At 40.7% G+C, this 15,250-nt stretch overlaps 1 protein-coding gene across 8 annotated transcripts in view; it reads left to right on the top strand.

Annotated features, from left to right (window-relative positions):
- LOC106051373 (LIM and senescent cell antigen-like-containing domain protein 1) overlaps positions 1–15,250 on the top strand; it is a 37,142-nt gene that overhangs the window by 8,533 nt on the left and 13,359 nt on the right. The window contains exons 1-2 of one of the 8 annotated variants that reach the window (XM_056012003.1): positions 2,936–3,127; positions 12,787–13,185. The exons of 2 other annotated variants lie outside the window; for them this stretch is intronic. In XM_056012003.1, coding sequence (XP_055867978.1) covers positions 13,034–13,185 — 152 coding nt within the window. In that variant the 5' untranslated portion in view covers positions 2,936–3,127; positions 12,787–13,033. Of the gene's footprint in view, positions 1–2,935; positions 3,161–3,187; positions 3,205–7,814; positions 7,834–12,766; positions 13,186–15,250 lie in introns of those variants that run through there. 5 more of the 8 variants (XM_056012009.1, XM_056012005.1, XM_056012004.1 and 2 more) reach the window with 5 other exon arrangements.

Genomic DNA, 15,250 nt, shown 5'->3' with positions numbered 1-15,250 from the left:
CCGAACACTTCTGTCTTCTCTTCTTATACTTTCCGATCCAAGTTTAGATCTAGAGAATGTGTATCATTATCAGAAGTAAAATCAAACTTTCAGCTATTGACCTCAAATTTACGACGAGACAGAACTTTGTTACTTGTTTGGCGTTTTGTTTTGACGGTTCATGTATTTCTTTATGTAGGAATTTTTCACACTAAAAAGTTAATTACAGTAATGGGCCCTTTCTTTCTGTACTCTTTGATTTTAAAGCTGTAAAATAAAAAAATAAAAAAAAAACAGAGAAAGAGAAAGCAATATGATGCAATGCGGTGGCGATGTAATGGAACCGAAAGAAAAACGTAAGAAAATGGAAAGAGTTAAGATTGGGAGAGATTTTGAAATAAGTTATAAAAAAAGTAGACAAAATAAGCTATGTCAAGGACGCCATATTGAAAGATCACCGTTGCCAACGAAATAATAACTCTTATCAATGGGGCGCGATGGTTTCTGAACCTTTGGTCCAGTGTTCGAATCTTGGTTAAGGCTCGGATTTTGAACTTCGGTATTTTAGGGCACCCCTGAGTCTACCACTAATGGGTACCCGACTTTAGTTGGGAGAAAGTAAAGGCTGTTGGTCGTTATGCTGGCTACATGACACTCTCGTTAACCGTTTGCCAAAGAAACAGATAAACCTTAACACCATCTGCTCTGTAGATCGCATGGTCTGAGGAACTACTTTGTATTAAAAAGCGAAAAGAGTTTAGAAATTTGATTCTGCCGTGGCCAAAAAGTGCAACAAAAAGTATTTTTGGGTTCATTGAAATGCCTGTACTTCACTTATTAATGCTTCCATACTCACCGGATACACCAAGAAGGTTAATGAATTAGCCTCCGTGCGTGAAAATCTCCAACTTTGTGAACTAATATCATCTCTCGGCACAATACGTACACTTACGGATACACTGACATTATCTAACTGTATTATTAAACTGAAAAGTAAGTAGTTAGACTAAAGAAGAATGAAGAACAATGTCTTTCTTGTATAGTCCATTGTAATAGATAACCTTTCCCGGATAGCAATCACTGACCCATTATTTGAATACACCTTGGAATTCGAATCTTGAGATTTCTGCATTCTTAGTGACAAGAAACGGCGTAGAGTTTTTTTTTTTTTAAGACCCTGAAAGAGAAGGCACTTCCATTGGTTCAAAATCTCAACAGATATAAGCAACTGGGAAGGCAGAAAGGGTCGACGACTCAGTTTTTTAGTTGTTGGACACAAATTAAAATGTTTGGGGGGGGGGGGGTAAGTATACAGTTATATCTGATTGGGGGGGGGGGGGCAGTGGAGTGCGGAGAAGGAGGGGGAAGGCCCTGTCAATGTCTTAGTCTTACATGGCCTCATCTCAGGTCGTCACACAATAGTGTCAGAAATACATTTTGTTACGACACATTGGCAACTGTGCAGCTGTGGGATATAGTTACCAGTTCGAAACGTTCTTGTAACACTATCCTTCATTGTATAGACCTGCATGAAACTCTACCTATACCGGGCTTCAAATAAAGACAAATGGCGTGGGCTGGAAAAAGGTTGTCGGTTCATTTTGTTCACTGCAATTTAGATTTTTGTTTTTCATGCGTATACAAATTATATACCATGTTTGAAAAACAAATTAGTGCGGATATTGATGCGTGTTTCCATAATATACAGATGTTGTCTTGCTCGGAGAGTTGAGAGATCTAACCCTAGACGTGTAGTATAGACCTTGTTGAAAGCATCAAGTTTCGATTGGTTCAGTTTGGGCCTGAAGAAGATTGTTTGAAAAGTATGTTCTTCTTTGAAGCCTAACCGTTTGGCAAACAATGTAAAACATTCTCTTCATTCCCTTGCCAGCAAAATAGCCATCATTGACTTCCCCAGCAAATGTCCCGGTACCCGTCAGACTCTGAAGGAACCTCAAAATTTCTAATCTACTCCCCCACCCCACCTCTGAAGTCTTGCATCGGGATTCGAACTCGTTTACTCCCTCCTTAGGGAAGCTAGGTGCGCCTCGACTCCATAAAAAATGTAATAATAATAAATAAATAAATAAATTATAGCTTTTATATAGCGCTACTTTCATGCTTATAGCATGCTAAGAGCGCTTTGGTTGTGGTCCAGTTGGGGGGGGGGAGGGGGTATCTAGGAGAAGGTTTTTCCGTGCTGCCTTCAGGCGCTCAGTAAACACAACTCTGCCCGAGTCGGGTGTCGAACCTCGAGCCCCCTTCATAGGTAGCCAAGCCAAGTTCAAGCGCACTTAGCCTGCAATGTCTTCGATTCCGAAGACTTAGGATGAATGCAGTGTTTCACATGGCGTCGCAAACCCGGTTGCGATCTGTGTATTTTTTCCGCATCTCATACACACAAAGCCGTTGTCCGTCGGCGGTATAAATAGTGTACTTAGTGACAGTCAGTAGAAGCTATCTCATCACATACACGCTTTCTCCCTGGCTCTCTCGCGTGAAGACGGCGAAATGAGAACTTAAATCGACCCCCTGCCCCCTCTTGGAGACAATGGCTTTGTCTGCCTTGGATCTGGCATAATATGCAGGTCACGGCTAGGTCTGTGTAGTATAATACTCGAATATTACTACTGCGCTTTTTAATCTCTAAGACAAGGCTTATATGTGTGTGCGCTACATTGAAGACATTCCATTTCCCTGTGCAACTATTTCACATAGTCTGGGTATTTTGAGACTTGTTTTTTTTATGAGATTGTCTTCCGTCCTTCTTTACTCCAGTCTACGCTCTTCTTCATTCAGTGAATAGAAATTAAAAAAGAGGGGTAAGGTGGGGTATGGATCTATCACGGCGCCTGAAAGATGACTCGCGTGTCTCCGATTTCACGTCGCGCTCGACTGTGTAAACCAGGTACCCCCCCCCCCTCCTCCCCTTTCGGTACAGCGTACACTTTCCAGGTGGCTGCATGGAGGGCAGGAGGGGGGTGGACCTCACACTGGAGGGGAGTTTAAACACGGATAGATAGAGGCTCTTGAGCTGTTAGGACCATTTTGCAGTTGTTCGCTACGAGTGTTGTATTAAGTCGGTGGATTGGATATTCATTCTAAGACGAGGATTTCTTCAAACGGAGTTTCGACATGTGTGAACAGTGTATGAGGGCTTCTGTCCGTGGACTTCTAGTTAGTTAGTGCTCTAGACCTAGACGTTTACATGTGTTTGCTCGCTCAGTCAGTGATCTCTATAGTTATGGGGGCATTCCTTCCGAGATAGTGGTGTCCCCTTAGACTTGTCCTCCCACTCCTTGTTCACTTTCAATTTTTTTTTAAACTCGTTAATTAATCCGAGATAAGCTCTAATTATTGACTTACCTCAAGTGAATTAGGACTCTTATCTATCTATCTATCTATCTATCTATCTATCTATCTATCTATCTATCTATCTATCTATCTATCTATCTATCTATCTATCTATCTATCTATCTATCTATCTATCTATCTATCTATCTATCTATCTATCTATCTATCTATCTATCTATCTATCTATCTATCTATCTATCTATCTATCTATTTACATGTCTGTCGGTCTATCTATCTACCTACCTACCTACCTACTTACTATCTACCTATATATCTGCCTGCATCTATGATCTATCTATCTGCCTACATACCTATGCATCTGTCTGGCTGTATTTATATATTTAGTATGTATGTGGAAAGTCACCGACTAAAAACTCCCCGTGTCTCTAATAAACTACTCATTTAACTACCAGGTTAACTTGTATAGGTTAGGGTTTTACAAAGAAGCTTTAACAACAGCTAGAACAAAGGAAGACATTTTTTTTTAAACAATCTGAAAAATTTACCAAAATAGATGCACATTGTAATGTAGAATTAAAATAGTTTGAATACATTGTAATTCTCGTCTAGGTGACCTACCCCAGTGATAGGTGTTCCACGACTGGCATGTAGGTCTGTTGACTTAATGCACTATGTTTGTGCTAGGATTAACTGACTTTCCCTATTATCGGACCCCCCTCCTACCCTTCCCCAAAAGTTTTTTCGCTGAGTTTATTCTGTTAAGAACTTTAAATTGATAAACATAAATCTAACTCTGCAATCGTTTTACGATACCTCTCAGTTGGAAATAATGCGTACATTTTATTGGTGGGTGATCTGGGTTGGTCTTAAGTCTCAGCTGTGATCCACAGCCTTTTTCGGAGACCACATACTATTCACTATTAATGGGCCAAAAGCGCTTCTTGACTTAGCAAGACGGTATTGACTTCTCTTGAAAGTGATGCGTCATTGGAGCCCATGTCCTGTCTGAGCAAAGAAGGCGCAATCATAGCCATAGAGAAGCTCTGAGGCGACTATCTCTTTTGTTTAAGTATGGGACAGCAGGTGCCGAAGGTTGAACACATCGCCATCTGAGCGGAACCTGACGTAGATGCCACCGTGCAGTCTCTGCCTCAATTAAAGAAGAGAGCTAACAGAGAAGAAACAAGCACACAGCCCTGCTTTACGCCATGCTTTATGGGAAAGTGATTAGGTCACCATTGTGTCTAGTTTGGCCTTCTTGTCCAAAATGAAGCAACTTGAGAATGGATAGGAGCCTTGGGGGGCATCCGAGCCTGGGCATAATCTTCTATAAACCATCACGACTCACAGTGTCAAAATGCTTTGGTGAGATTGAGGAAGGCAGCGTACAAGTCCAGGTTCTGTTCCCCGCATTTTTACTCCAAGCGAGAGTGTGGCAGAAGAAATCGCCCCAGCTATAAATCCAGTGTCTACCAAGCAGTGGTCCTCAACACACTTTTGTATGGCTTTGAGACCTGGGTGCTCAATAGAAGGCATCTAAAGCTACAACCAAGCTCCCTCCGCTTCGTATTGGGCATAGTACGTTGGCAAGACTGTGGGGCACGGTGGCTGAGTGGTTAAGCGCTCGCAGGACCTGGGGTCCTGAGTTCGAATATCGGTGAAGAGTTGGATTTTGGGATTTTTAGGGCGCCCCTGAGTCCACCCAGCTCTAATGGGTACCTGACTTAAGTTGGGGAAAGTAAAGGCGGTTGGTCGTTGTGCTGGCCACATAACACCCTGCTTGTTAACCGTTGGTCATAGAAACAGATGACCTTAACATCATCTGCCCCATAGATCGCAAGGTCTGAAAGGGAAACTTTACGTTGGCAAGACTACCTTACAAACAACCATGTTCTGCTGGAGGCTGGTGTAGACAGTATAGAAACACTACTTACTGTTCCACATCTGCGCTATGTCGGACACGTATCCCGCATGGCTTGATTAAACTTTGATCGTACAAGTTTCTAAGGGGCCGGATATGGCCCGCAGGTCGTACATTTGGCATCACTAGTTGACAGTGTATTGACATCTTGTTCTCTGATACGGAGTGCAATGCTGTATCTGAACAGGGAGATAACCTCCTGTCGATTACCAGTACTACATGTTGGAAAGTGATTATTGTTGATAGTTAATGGCCCGGCTTATCAGCGAAGGGCCTGGTAGTGAATGTGTAAGTCACGCGACCAATGTTACACTGTGGCGTACGGCTCTTTTGAATTCTATCTGCGAGGAATGATTGATAGTTTTTTTTAAGCAGCAAGTTGCCTATATAGCCTTATTAAAGTCGGCCAAGCGTAGCCGAAGCACCTAGACTAAGTGCTATGCTCGGTGTCTGTTGTGAGACATTAGTGTATATCAGTCATTAACTGAATCTTCTTCTTCATGGTCCAAGATCTCTTAACTTTTGGCTGGGGAGTTTGAACTTTCCTTTAAATAACATAGTAGGTTTAGAACTATTGCTGCCTTGTTTGCAATCTCGCTAGCCTGTTTCAATCGTAAGAGGAATATGGCTCATGTCCCGGGAGACGAGATGGGAGCCTGGACATTGGCTATGGTCGGAACTTTGTCGCAGCTGTTGAGTCCAAAGGAAGGGCCGATACAGTTTACGGTCAGCACGGTATCCCAGTGTGCATGACTGTGTATCACAAGCTGCCTTAGGGTCAATGGTTCCTGTTTTTTTTTCTCAGGGTTGACTCTCAAAGCCTTTTCCGTGTTTAGGTTTAGTCGCAAGGCTTCTCCATGGAGGGTAGCCAACTAAGGTTAGCGAGCTCCTACTGCTCCAAAAGGCAGACCACGAGCACGTTGGCTTGATGACGTAGAAGCAGATCTAGAATGCGGGCCTGAAGACGTAAAGCCCAGGCTAGATTACAATGGAGAGATGTGCTCAAGCAGGCCAGGGCCCTCCATGGGTTACAGTGCCACTGGGATGGATGGAAACAATGGGGCTGGTAGGTCTGGCGATGACTCTCTCGATTGCCTACCCTTGAGACTCCATGCGAAGGCTTGACATTTGTTGTATTCGAAATTTTAAGCCATTTAGTCTAAACTCCAATATATACCTGTCGGACATCACTTGTGGGAAGATAAAATGCGGTTGGTCGTTGTAGTGTTTACACTGCACCCTCGTAAATCCACCGCTTCATAAACAATTTAACTTCACCAGTTGTTTTACCCGTTAGATGTCAAAAAGGAATCTTTGTTTAATCAACCTTGTTCTGAAACATTGTTGACCAAAAAATGATTGTTAAATAATTTAGTCAACTGAAATCTCCACTGACTATTTTGAGAGTATTTCATTGAAAACGTCAAAGAACAATAACTTGGAAGACTGAATTCCAGATGAAATATTATCTCCTTCCCTATCCCAAGTCTCCATAGTCTCCCTCGTGTTTCTCTGTCACTCTGACAAACGAACTTAAAAAAGAGGATAGTACTTTGTCTTAACTATAATATACTTAAAATGTACACGCGCCATTTATATTCTGCCACACTTAAAGATAACATCAGCACCATAGACATAAATAAATATAGACTGGCCGAAGGAAGTAACTTCATGTAACTTGAAAACATGTATATCTATTATATTCGGATTTCCGAATTATGAAAAATTGCATGATCTTCATTCTTAGAGATTAAAAAAAAACACTAGTGAAAATAATGTAATACTTATAAAGGTTATGAATGAAATAGATATGAATGCATTAACTTTTATACTGCTCATAAATGCTGTATAATAAAGTACACAAAATTGCAAGTCACAAATTTTCGTTTCAGAAAACTCTTTAATGGGCCACTCTATATTTATTTATGTCTATGCTCATCACTCAATTTGTCAGACACTAAATGACGTCATTCACTTCAGAACTGGCCATGCAAAGTTACACAAGCTCACTTGACTATACAAACTCGCCTAGACAAAGACATATTCTCCACAACACAAGCTCACTTGACTATACAAAGACCTACTCTTCCCAACAATGGTGTTCCCGTTCATCATCCACCAGTTGATAAATCTAGCTCGTTACATAGCTTTGTTTTCACTCCTGACCACGCCCTTGGTTTTTCAACATGTATAACCGCATCGTCTTGTTTTCTACCCTATAGTGCGACAATATATCGCCACCTCACACTTACAGTACCGGGTTTTATAGATCCAGTCCGTTCGAGGAATTTTCAGACAGCTTGGTTCGCATCATATGATGCGTCAGAGATTTGTGAACACCCCGACCCCCCTTTTTTTCCCTATTATTTTTACTATCATGACTATCATTGTCGCCACCCCAACCCCTTGAGTAGCCACAGAGTTTGTCAGGCTATGGTAACAGGTGTTATTCTAGCCCACTTGTATATAATATAGTCGCCATTCCGACCTTTTGGCTGTGTCATTACTGCTGTCTCTCTGAGATCTAGTGGCGTGGCTGCTGACACCAGTGCTCGTAGTTTGTTGTGCTGTGAATTCCTTTACTTTGTGCGTGTCTCACTTCTTAAATACCGTATGATGTATGGTTACGTTACTTGCAAACAAGCTTTTATCTGAATTAATTTCTATTAATGAACACTCTAGGTTATTCGTTTAAAGACGTTCTGGGCTAAGTTTACGGACTGAACCGCTTGAGTTAAGGCACTATTAAGTGTTACCTATCTACTAAAGTGTGTTAGAATAGGCACAGGCATGTACTCGTTTAGGCATTCCGAAGTGTTGTCTTAAACACAGTTGTGTTCACACTGGCAGCGTTGTGTTTAATTTAGACTTAGGCACTGGACTATAACACAAAATCTATAATCTGGTTGTGTTTAGACACTGTAGTGCTGTGTGTTTGTTTCAATGTGTTTTCATACCAAATGCGTAGCATGCTATCTTGCGTACACACGGACGTGTTCCTCATTCATTGCGCTCTGTTCAGGGTGTGGTTTTAAACACAAACTCGCTAACAGACAGCGACTCCTCTGTTCAGCAGTTAGTTATGCCGGTAAATAATAATAAAAAAAAAAGTGTTAATGAAACTCTGTATCCGATTTGTTGACTTAACGAGATCCAACAGGCTTGAGGTGTTTTAAGAATGCACAATTAGGTTTCGGCACGCTTCCTCGGCGTTAACAAAACCAGCGTTTAAGTTGGAGAAGACCATTCTTAACTCTGGAGCTAGTCAGTGGGCTTAACCATCCAACCCGCGGTTCTCAGATTTGTGCTCTGCATAGTAATGAGAGTAGCGGTGGGGGAAAGAGCTGCACCATTCATCCTGCGGTTATCAACTTTGTTTCTGCACATACCCCAGTAAAGCAGTGAGACTTTACTGTGAGGGCAGCGGCGGGGAAAGGAGCTACACCATTCATCTTGCGGTTCTCATCTTTTTTCAGCACATACCTCAATAAAGCAGTGAGAACAGCGGTAGGGAAGGCAATGGCCTAACCTATACAAGGGCCACGAAGGTCACGGTAATGGGAGGGCTATATGATTGTAATTTTGATACAAATAAACCATCCATGTTCAAACCACGGCCCGCGAGCCCTATTCAGCCCGTAGGGCAATGCTATCCGGCCTCTTCGAAACGTCTGCCCTTCTTGCATAATGCAGCCACAGAGGATCGGGTTCCCTTCAACTCGACCATAGTCTGGTCTGCTTGTGACTCGTGTGTCGGAAATGTAAATGGAAACATTTCTAAGGAAGACGGGAAGCTTTGAGACAACAATACCCGGCACAGCCCAGTCGAAGTAGGATTCAACTGGAGAAGCTCTTCAGTTTTCCCCGTCAAGTCCACAGGTTCACCTCTCTAAAGAAGAAAATCTGGTTTTGGTGCACGCTCTTCGTGTTGAATGATTCTAAACTGCATCCTTACATTTGTTTTTTTGCTCTGCTAAGTAAACTGGGCCCAGGCAGTATTCTTACTTTCAAATGTTTTGTGCCTTAGACTCTGAGGTTTCAATGCAAAGTCTTTTATTTTTCCATGGAGAGTATCAAAGACAACGTTTGATCTAAAATAAATGTTATGTATAAATGTTAGGCTTTTAGAAACATCTGTCTCTGTCTCTCTCTCTCTCTCTCTCCGTCTCTCTCTCTCTCTCTCTGTCTCCCTTACCTCGCTTTTTAAACCAGTAAAAAACAATTTCTTTCTGAAGCGGAATGCTTTCGAGGAACGCAACGAAACAAGAACAAGCGTGTCAACACAATACCTTACCATGGCTATAAATGGGGATCTACTTTAGTATACTATTAACAACTGTCTCTCGAGGGTTATTTTGTCACTCCCCCTCCCCCCCCCCCCCCAAAAAAAAAAAAAAAAGAAAAAGAAACGGACACGGGGGTTCTGGCTCAGTGTCAACAAATATTCTATTCTAGTCTCATCTCAAGTGTTGTGTGACATCTTCTGACACCATTCTCACCCCGTTTCTTCTTTCTTTTTTTTTTTTTTTTGTTATTAACACCAATCTCTCTAGCACCCCTGATGTCAACTGTGGGGGAATTCACAATGTTTTCAACACAAGTAGGACTAAATGTGGCGCCCTTTTCTCATCCCCTCCCCCTTTACAAATCTTACAGAAATTCATTTTACCCCACACTTTCATAGGACCTGCGCTAATTCAAGGTGTATAAATGATTAAATTAAACCATTGTATAACTTATAACAGATTTCCCGCGGCCTCCTGTTAATTTACCAGGAGCTCCTGAAAATATCTTCAAATTGCAAAATATACGAAAAAGTTCTGGAAATATCCGGAAATTATTAAAAATCTTTAGAAACCTCATACGTATCTCCTGATATATATTGACAAAAATTATCATTTGGGGTGTCATTCCATAAGGAAAATGCCAATCCTACGCGCGATTTAAAAAAAACGGCATTATCCCGTAATTTTGGAATCTGGTGAAAGAAGCTTCTCGCTCCTCAAACTAATGAAGAATTACTTTAGTTCAACAATTCTCGTAGATAGATTGAAACATTTGTTTATTCTTGCTGTTGAGCGTGATCTATGTAGGAAATAGAATTTTTATGATATACTGTATGACTTCGCTACACGCAAGGCTCGTAAATTTCGTGGGATAACTCTATCCGCAGAAATAAAAGAGTGATCTTTCCTTTACTTCTTCTTCTCGTCCAAACTCTTGAGGGAAGAAGAGAATTATATATATATAGATAGATTACAGTTTGACGACAAATCCACAACAAATAGCAATAGAAATAATCTAATTCCCTACACACATCTAGACTCTGCCCAGTGCTTCGCTTTCGGATTATTTTTTTTTGTTGCTTCTCTTGATATGTTTCCAAGTCAGGCTGCCAGTTGTATCATTGATTAGTCTGAATACGTACATATGGTTGGGGGGGGGGGACTGTGGTGATGTGGTCTGTATAGAGACAATAAGTGCCATTACCATAAACCAACCGGCCATTTTTGTGTTTTCTCCGTGTGGTCCCAATGACTGACATAGATGCATGATTTGAGTTGTCACGAGATCTGTATTACGGTTTGTGGGGGTACACGCGAGTGTGAGAATCAGAGAGACGGACTTTATTTAAAAAAAAAAAAAGAATGACCACTACCAAAGACCCTTGTTTTTTTAAAATGTTATTTGACGAGTGAGTAGAAACAGATTTGTGGCCCCGTAGATCTGATTGTTGACTTGGAGACTTTCTTAGAACAGCACAAAATATTTGCCTCCTTCCAGCTCCCTACCCCCATAAAACTTGTGGACTACATACCCCCCCAACCCGCCAACTTAAAGTCTTTCTGTAGTATTCTTCTTCTACAATCTTCTTTCTTTCTTTCTCTCACCACCATGACACTAGCTTTAGAAAAAGTTGTCAGGTGTGACACGTAGTCAAATGAATGGCCTTGGGGGGCGCCTTGGCAAGTCAAGCGTTGGAAAGTGAGTTTGGTAGGAGGAAAAGTAGGGTGGGGGGGGGGATGGACAAGACAAGAAATGGTTAGGGCCACTAAAAAGTCGAAAGTAGACATTAATCTTTTTTAATGCACATTTTTTAAAATTGCTTTTTAAAGATGTGTGCACATTTTCGTCAGTTTGTATTAGATTCGGGAAATGCGAGCTGAGAGTTGAATTTCCTTTTTACATAGACTTGTTTATTAGTTATCTGTCTCAATTCTGTTTAGACACAGTGACGCAAGAACTGCCTTTGACTGGAATCTCGTTTGGTGTGGATTTTATGGGGATGTGTTTTTTTTCCCCTTACATATATATGCCAGTGAATTCTAGACCAAGATCTGATGACTACACGCGCCAGTGATTATTAGACCTAGGTAGAGCTGTGCGACTTTTCCATAAGTGGAGCGTGCTTTGGGCTATGCGCAGACAACAGAACTAGTACTTATAAACAAAATTTGCTTATCAAGTTAAAGGAAATGATTACAAATGATATTATTTATACGCACACATACTCACTTTCTTCACAAATATTCTATAATTCAGTGCATTTATAGTAAAATTTGAAGAAAGTTTGGACATCTGCGAAAATTCTGGATGCATGAGTTGATTCTCTTTGGATCTATATCATAGACATAAATAAATATAGACTGGAAAAAGGAAATAACTTCATGTAACTTGAAAACATGTATATCTATTGTATTCGGATTTCCGAAATCTGAAAAATTGAAAAATTGCATGATCTTCAGTCTTAGAGATTAAACAAAACTCCTAGACATAAATAAAGTACACAGAAATGCAAGTCACAAATTTTCGTTTCATAAACTCTATTATCGGCCAGTCTATATTTATTTATGTCTATGATCTATATCCTATATGGGCCTAATGTATGTGTCTTCTCTTGACAATGGGGCCTCCATAAGTGGATTAACACACCATTAACTATCTGTGCGTTGATTCCATCTCGGGGGTTTAGATGAACGGGCCTGGGCTTGTAGCACCTTTATGTGATTGTTGTTGTGGCGAAGAGTCAGGGGCGGGTGTGCTCATGACCCGGTTTGTCGTAACTCGTAGATGTGCAAGTCATTGTCATTGGAATGGGTTGTCTGGTAACAAGGTTTTAGGCCAAACTGTTTAGGGTTAGGTCTATCATAAATTATTTGTCCACTTTTGCCCGGCCAGATTCGGGGCAAACTCTGCCCGCGTTATCTGGCAATAACTACCCTTGTAATAGTGTAGCGTTTTTATTGCCGCCTAATGGAGTGTGCGCGTATAGGAGACTCGGCTAATGGGACCGACTTGGTTTCATCGAAAGGAATGTCAAAATATGGTCCTAGTGTTATCAGGTCGTCTTATTTTAGGCAACAATTTCAATTGCGTTATTTTTGGAGAAAAAAAAAAGGGGGGGGGGCTTATTTTTTTGTTTACTAACAACATGGCTTGACTTTACGTGTGGTCTCATCGCCCCCTCCAACAGTGTCCCACACAGACATCCTCACATCACAAACACATTATCCCTTTCCCTTTTTGTGTTAATGTATGTCCGCCAATTAGAAATGTTTATGTATGTGCAGATAACTCTTTGTTCTCACTGGTAACTTAATTACGAAGAGAGTTGTGTTTCCTTGGCCCAGCACTATATCGAATGCCTCAAACTTGCGTTTAAAAGCGGGCATTGGCGTGTGAACATATAGACACAAAACATTAGGGTTGAACTCTTGGCCCCAGCACCAGGGCATGGCTGGCTGATTGATTCGTCGCTTATTCAATCGCTTTCTACAACTTCAACGATCTTCTTCTATCTGGATAGTTGAGCTGACCATGTCAGCGACGGCTGGACCAAGGCGGAACTTGTTTAACCTCCAGCCCCTGGACGCCACCACGCCCAGTCCATTGTTTCAGAGGCGGAGGGTGGCGGTGGGGGAGGAAACTGGACATGAGGCTAACATTCTGCATTTAGAAGAGGACCTTAGGTTGGTATTTAGTTCAAAGAGAGAGAGGGGGGGGGGGTTCACTACATTGAATTTCGCACTTTAAAGTAACTTCCTTTATGATTTAGTATTGTTGTCTTATACTATTATACTAAAAATATTTAATTAATTATAATAAATATAAATGTTGTTACTGCTACACTTTGTAATGTCACTCATATATATATATATATATATATATATATATATATATATATATATATATATATATATATATATATATATATATATATATATATATATATATATATATATATATATATATAATGTCTCGTGTAACGGATGCATGGGACTAAGTTGAATTTGAAGTATTTCTAAATACCTTCATAATTCTAGATGCGTGAGTACCTTGTAAGAAGGTGTAATACAGATGCGAGTTCTAACATACTCCGTCACAAAACACTATACGTTAACAAACAGGATCAAAGTTCACTCCAGATGAAAATATAATAACAATCTTTAATGCAGAATGGGCCACAGTTGAGTCAGTCGCTACAACGATGTTATCCCTTTGAGAGCCTAGCAATAACCGATCTAAAAGTCTACACTCATCTCTAACCCCAACGTCTATGTCATCACAAAATGTGCGTTCCTTGTCGGTCTATTATAGTGCGTTCCTAGCTAAACTAAACTAAGTGTCTAACACTTGTCATGTGGGATAATTTGTAGCTTTATCCTTTGCAGCTAATGGTCAGAGAAGCAGGGCTCATCACACATAATGGTGAATGGCTAGCTTAATGACCTCACACCCTTTTCTTCTTATTGATGGCATGCACCCAGTCTAGATAAATAATGCAAGTTGGCTGGCTGTTTGGCTAAATGTGCCCTCAAATTTGAAATCTGTGGATTTCTGTGAAGTCTCGTTGCTAGGGCACCTCTTTCTTGATTCTGCTCCTATTGGTAACTAAAAATTTGTTAGTTGATTCTTGTGCTGGTCATAGGGTCACAAAAATTAGTCAACTTATTGAATATTCTTTGCCTGATTGACTTCAGGCTTAAAGGGAAGAAAACTTTGATTATGACCATGCCTAGCTGGATTAACCTAGGCACATCCCTCTAGGCCTCCAGCCTCTAGCAGTTCAACTGAGTCTGCTCCTTGAGTGTGCTACAAGGCAGGCTGCAATTATATTTATACATGACTTCTTTGAAAACCTGTAGTGTTTAGATGATATATCCTTTTTATAATAGTAAGTAATGTTCCCTTTCAGACCTTGTGGTCTATAGGGCAGATGATGTAAAAGTCATCTGTTTCTGTGGCCTACGGTTAATGAGGGTGCCATGTGGCCAGCACAACGACCAACCACCTTTACTTTTCCCCAACTATTGTCAGGTACCCATTAGAGCTGGGTGGACTCAAGAGGCGCCCAAAGAATTCGAAATTAAAAATCCCAGTCTTCACTTGGATTCAAACCCCGGTCCCCGGTTCGGAAGCCAATCGCTTTACCGCTCAGCCACCGCACCTCCCTATTTATAATAAGTTTCGATTAAAGCATATTGAATGTGCATCGTTTTGGAGACTTATAATAATTAAATAGTTGGTATGTGTGGACTAACGATAAAATCTGATTCCTAGACTATTGGAGCTACCTTGAAATCAAACAGTTAAAAAATTGTAGAGGTACTGTACTTATACCTCTCCTTGGGAGAATATTATATAGAAATGAAAAAACAACAACAACATGCAATTATGCTCTTCAGCAATTGAAAATATTGGTGTTTTTTTTGTTTGTTTTGTATTAAGAAAAGATGTGTGGATTTGTTTCCAATAAAACACACATGTACATCATGTCTAAGGTTTGATGCTGTTTCTCCCAGCTTCCCTTCCCCCTCCACCTTTAACCTTTAGGTTACAGTGTGAGCCTGTAGGCAACCTCCCTAACCTCATCTGTCACACTGCAGTAATTAACATAGGTACAAGGGACAGCCATATGTTACACTTGTTACAGATGTCGTCTGTATAACAGTTTGTAACTCTAACCACACACATCTCAATTTTACAATTTGAAGTAAATATATTATATGCTTAAAGTAGACTACTTAAACAAAT

The sequence above is a fragment of the Biomphalaria glabrata genome, chromosome 15, assembly GCF_947242115.1.
Source record: "Biomphalaria glabrata chromosome 15, xgBioGlab47.1, whole genome shotgun sequence".
Taxonomy (NCBI): Eukaryota; Metazoa; Mollusca; class Gastropoda; family Planorbidae; genus Biomphalaria; species Biomphalaria glabrata.
The sequence above is the reverse complement of the archived record's forward strand: the minus strand, read 5'-3'. Positions and strand labels throughout refer to the sequence as shown.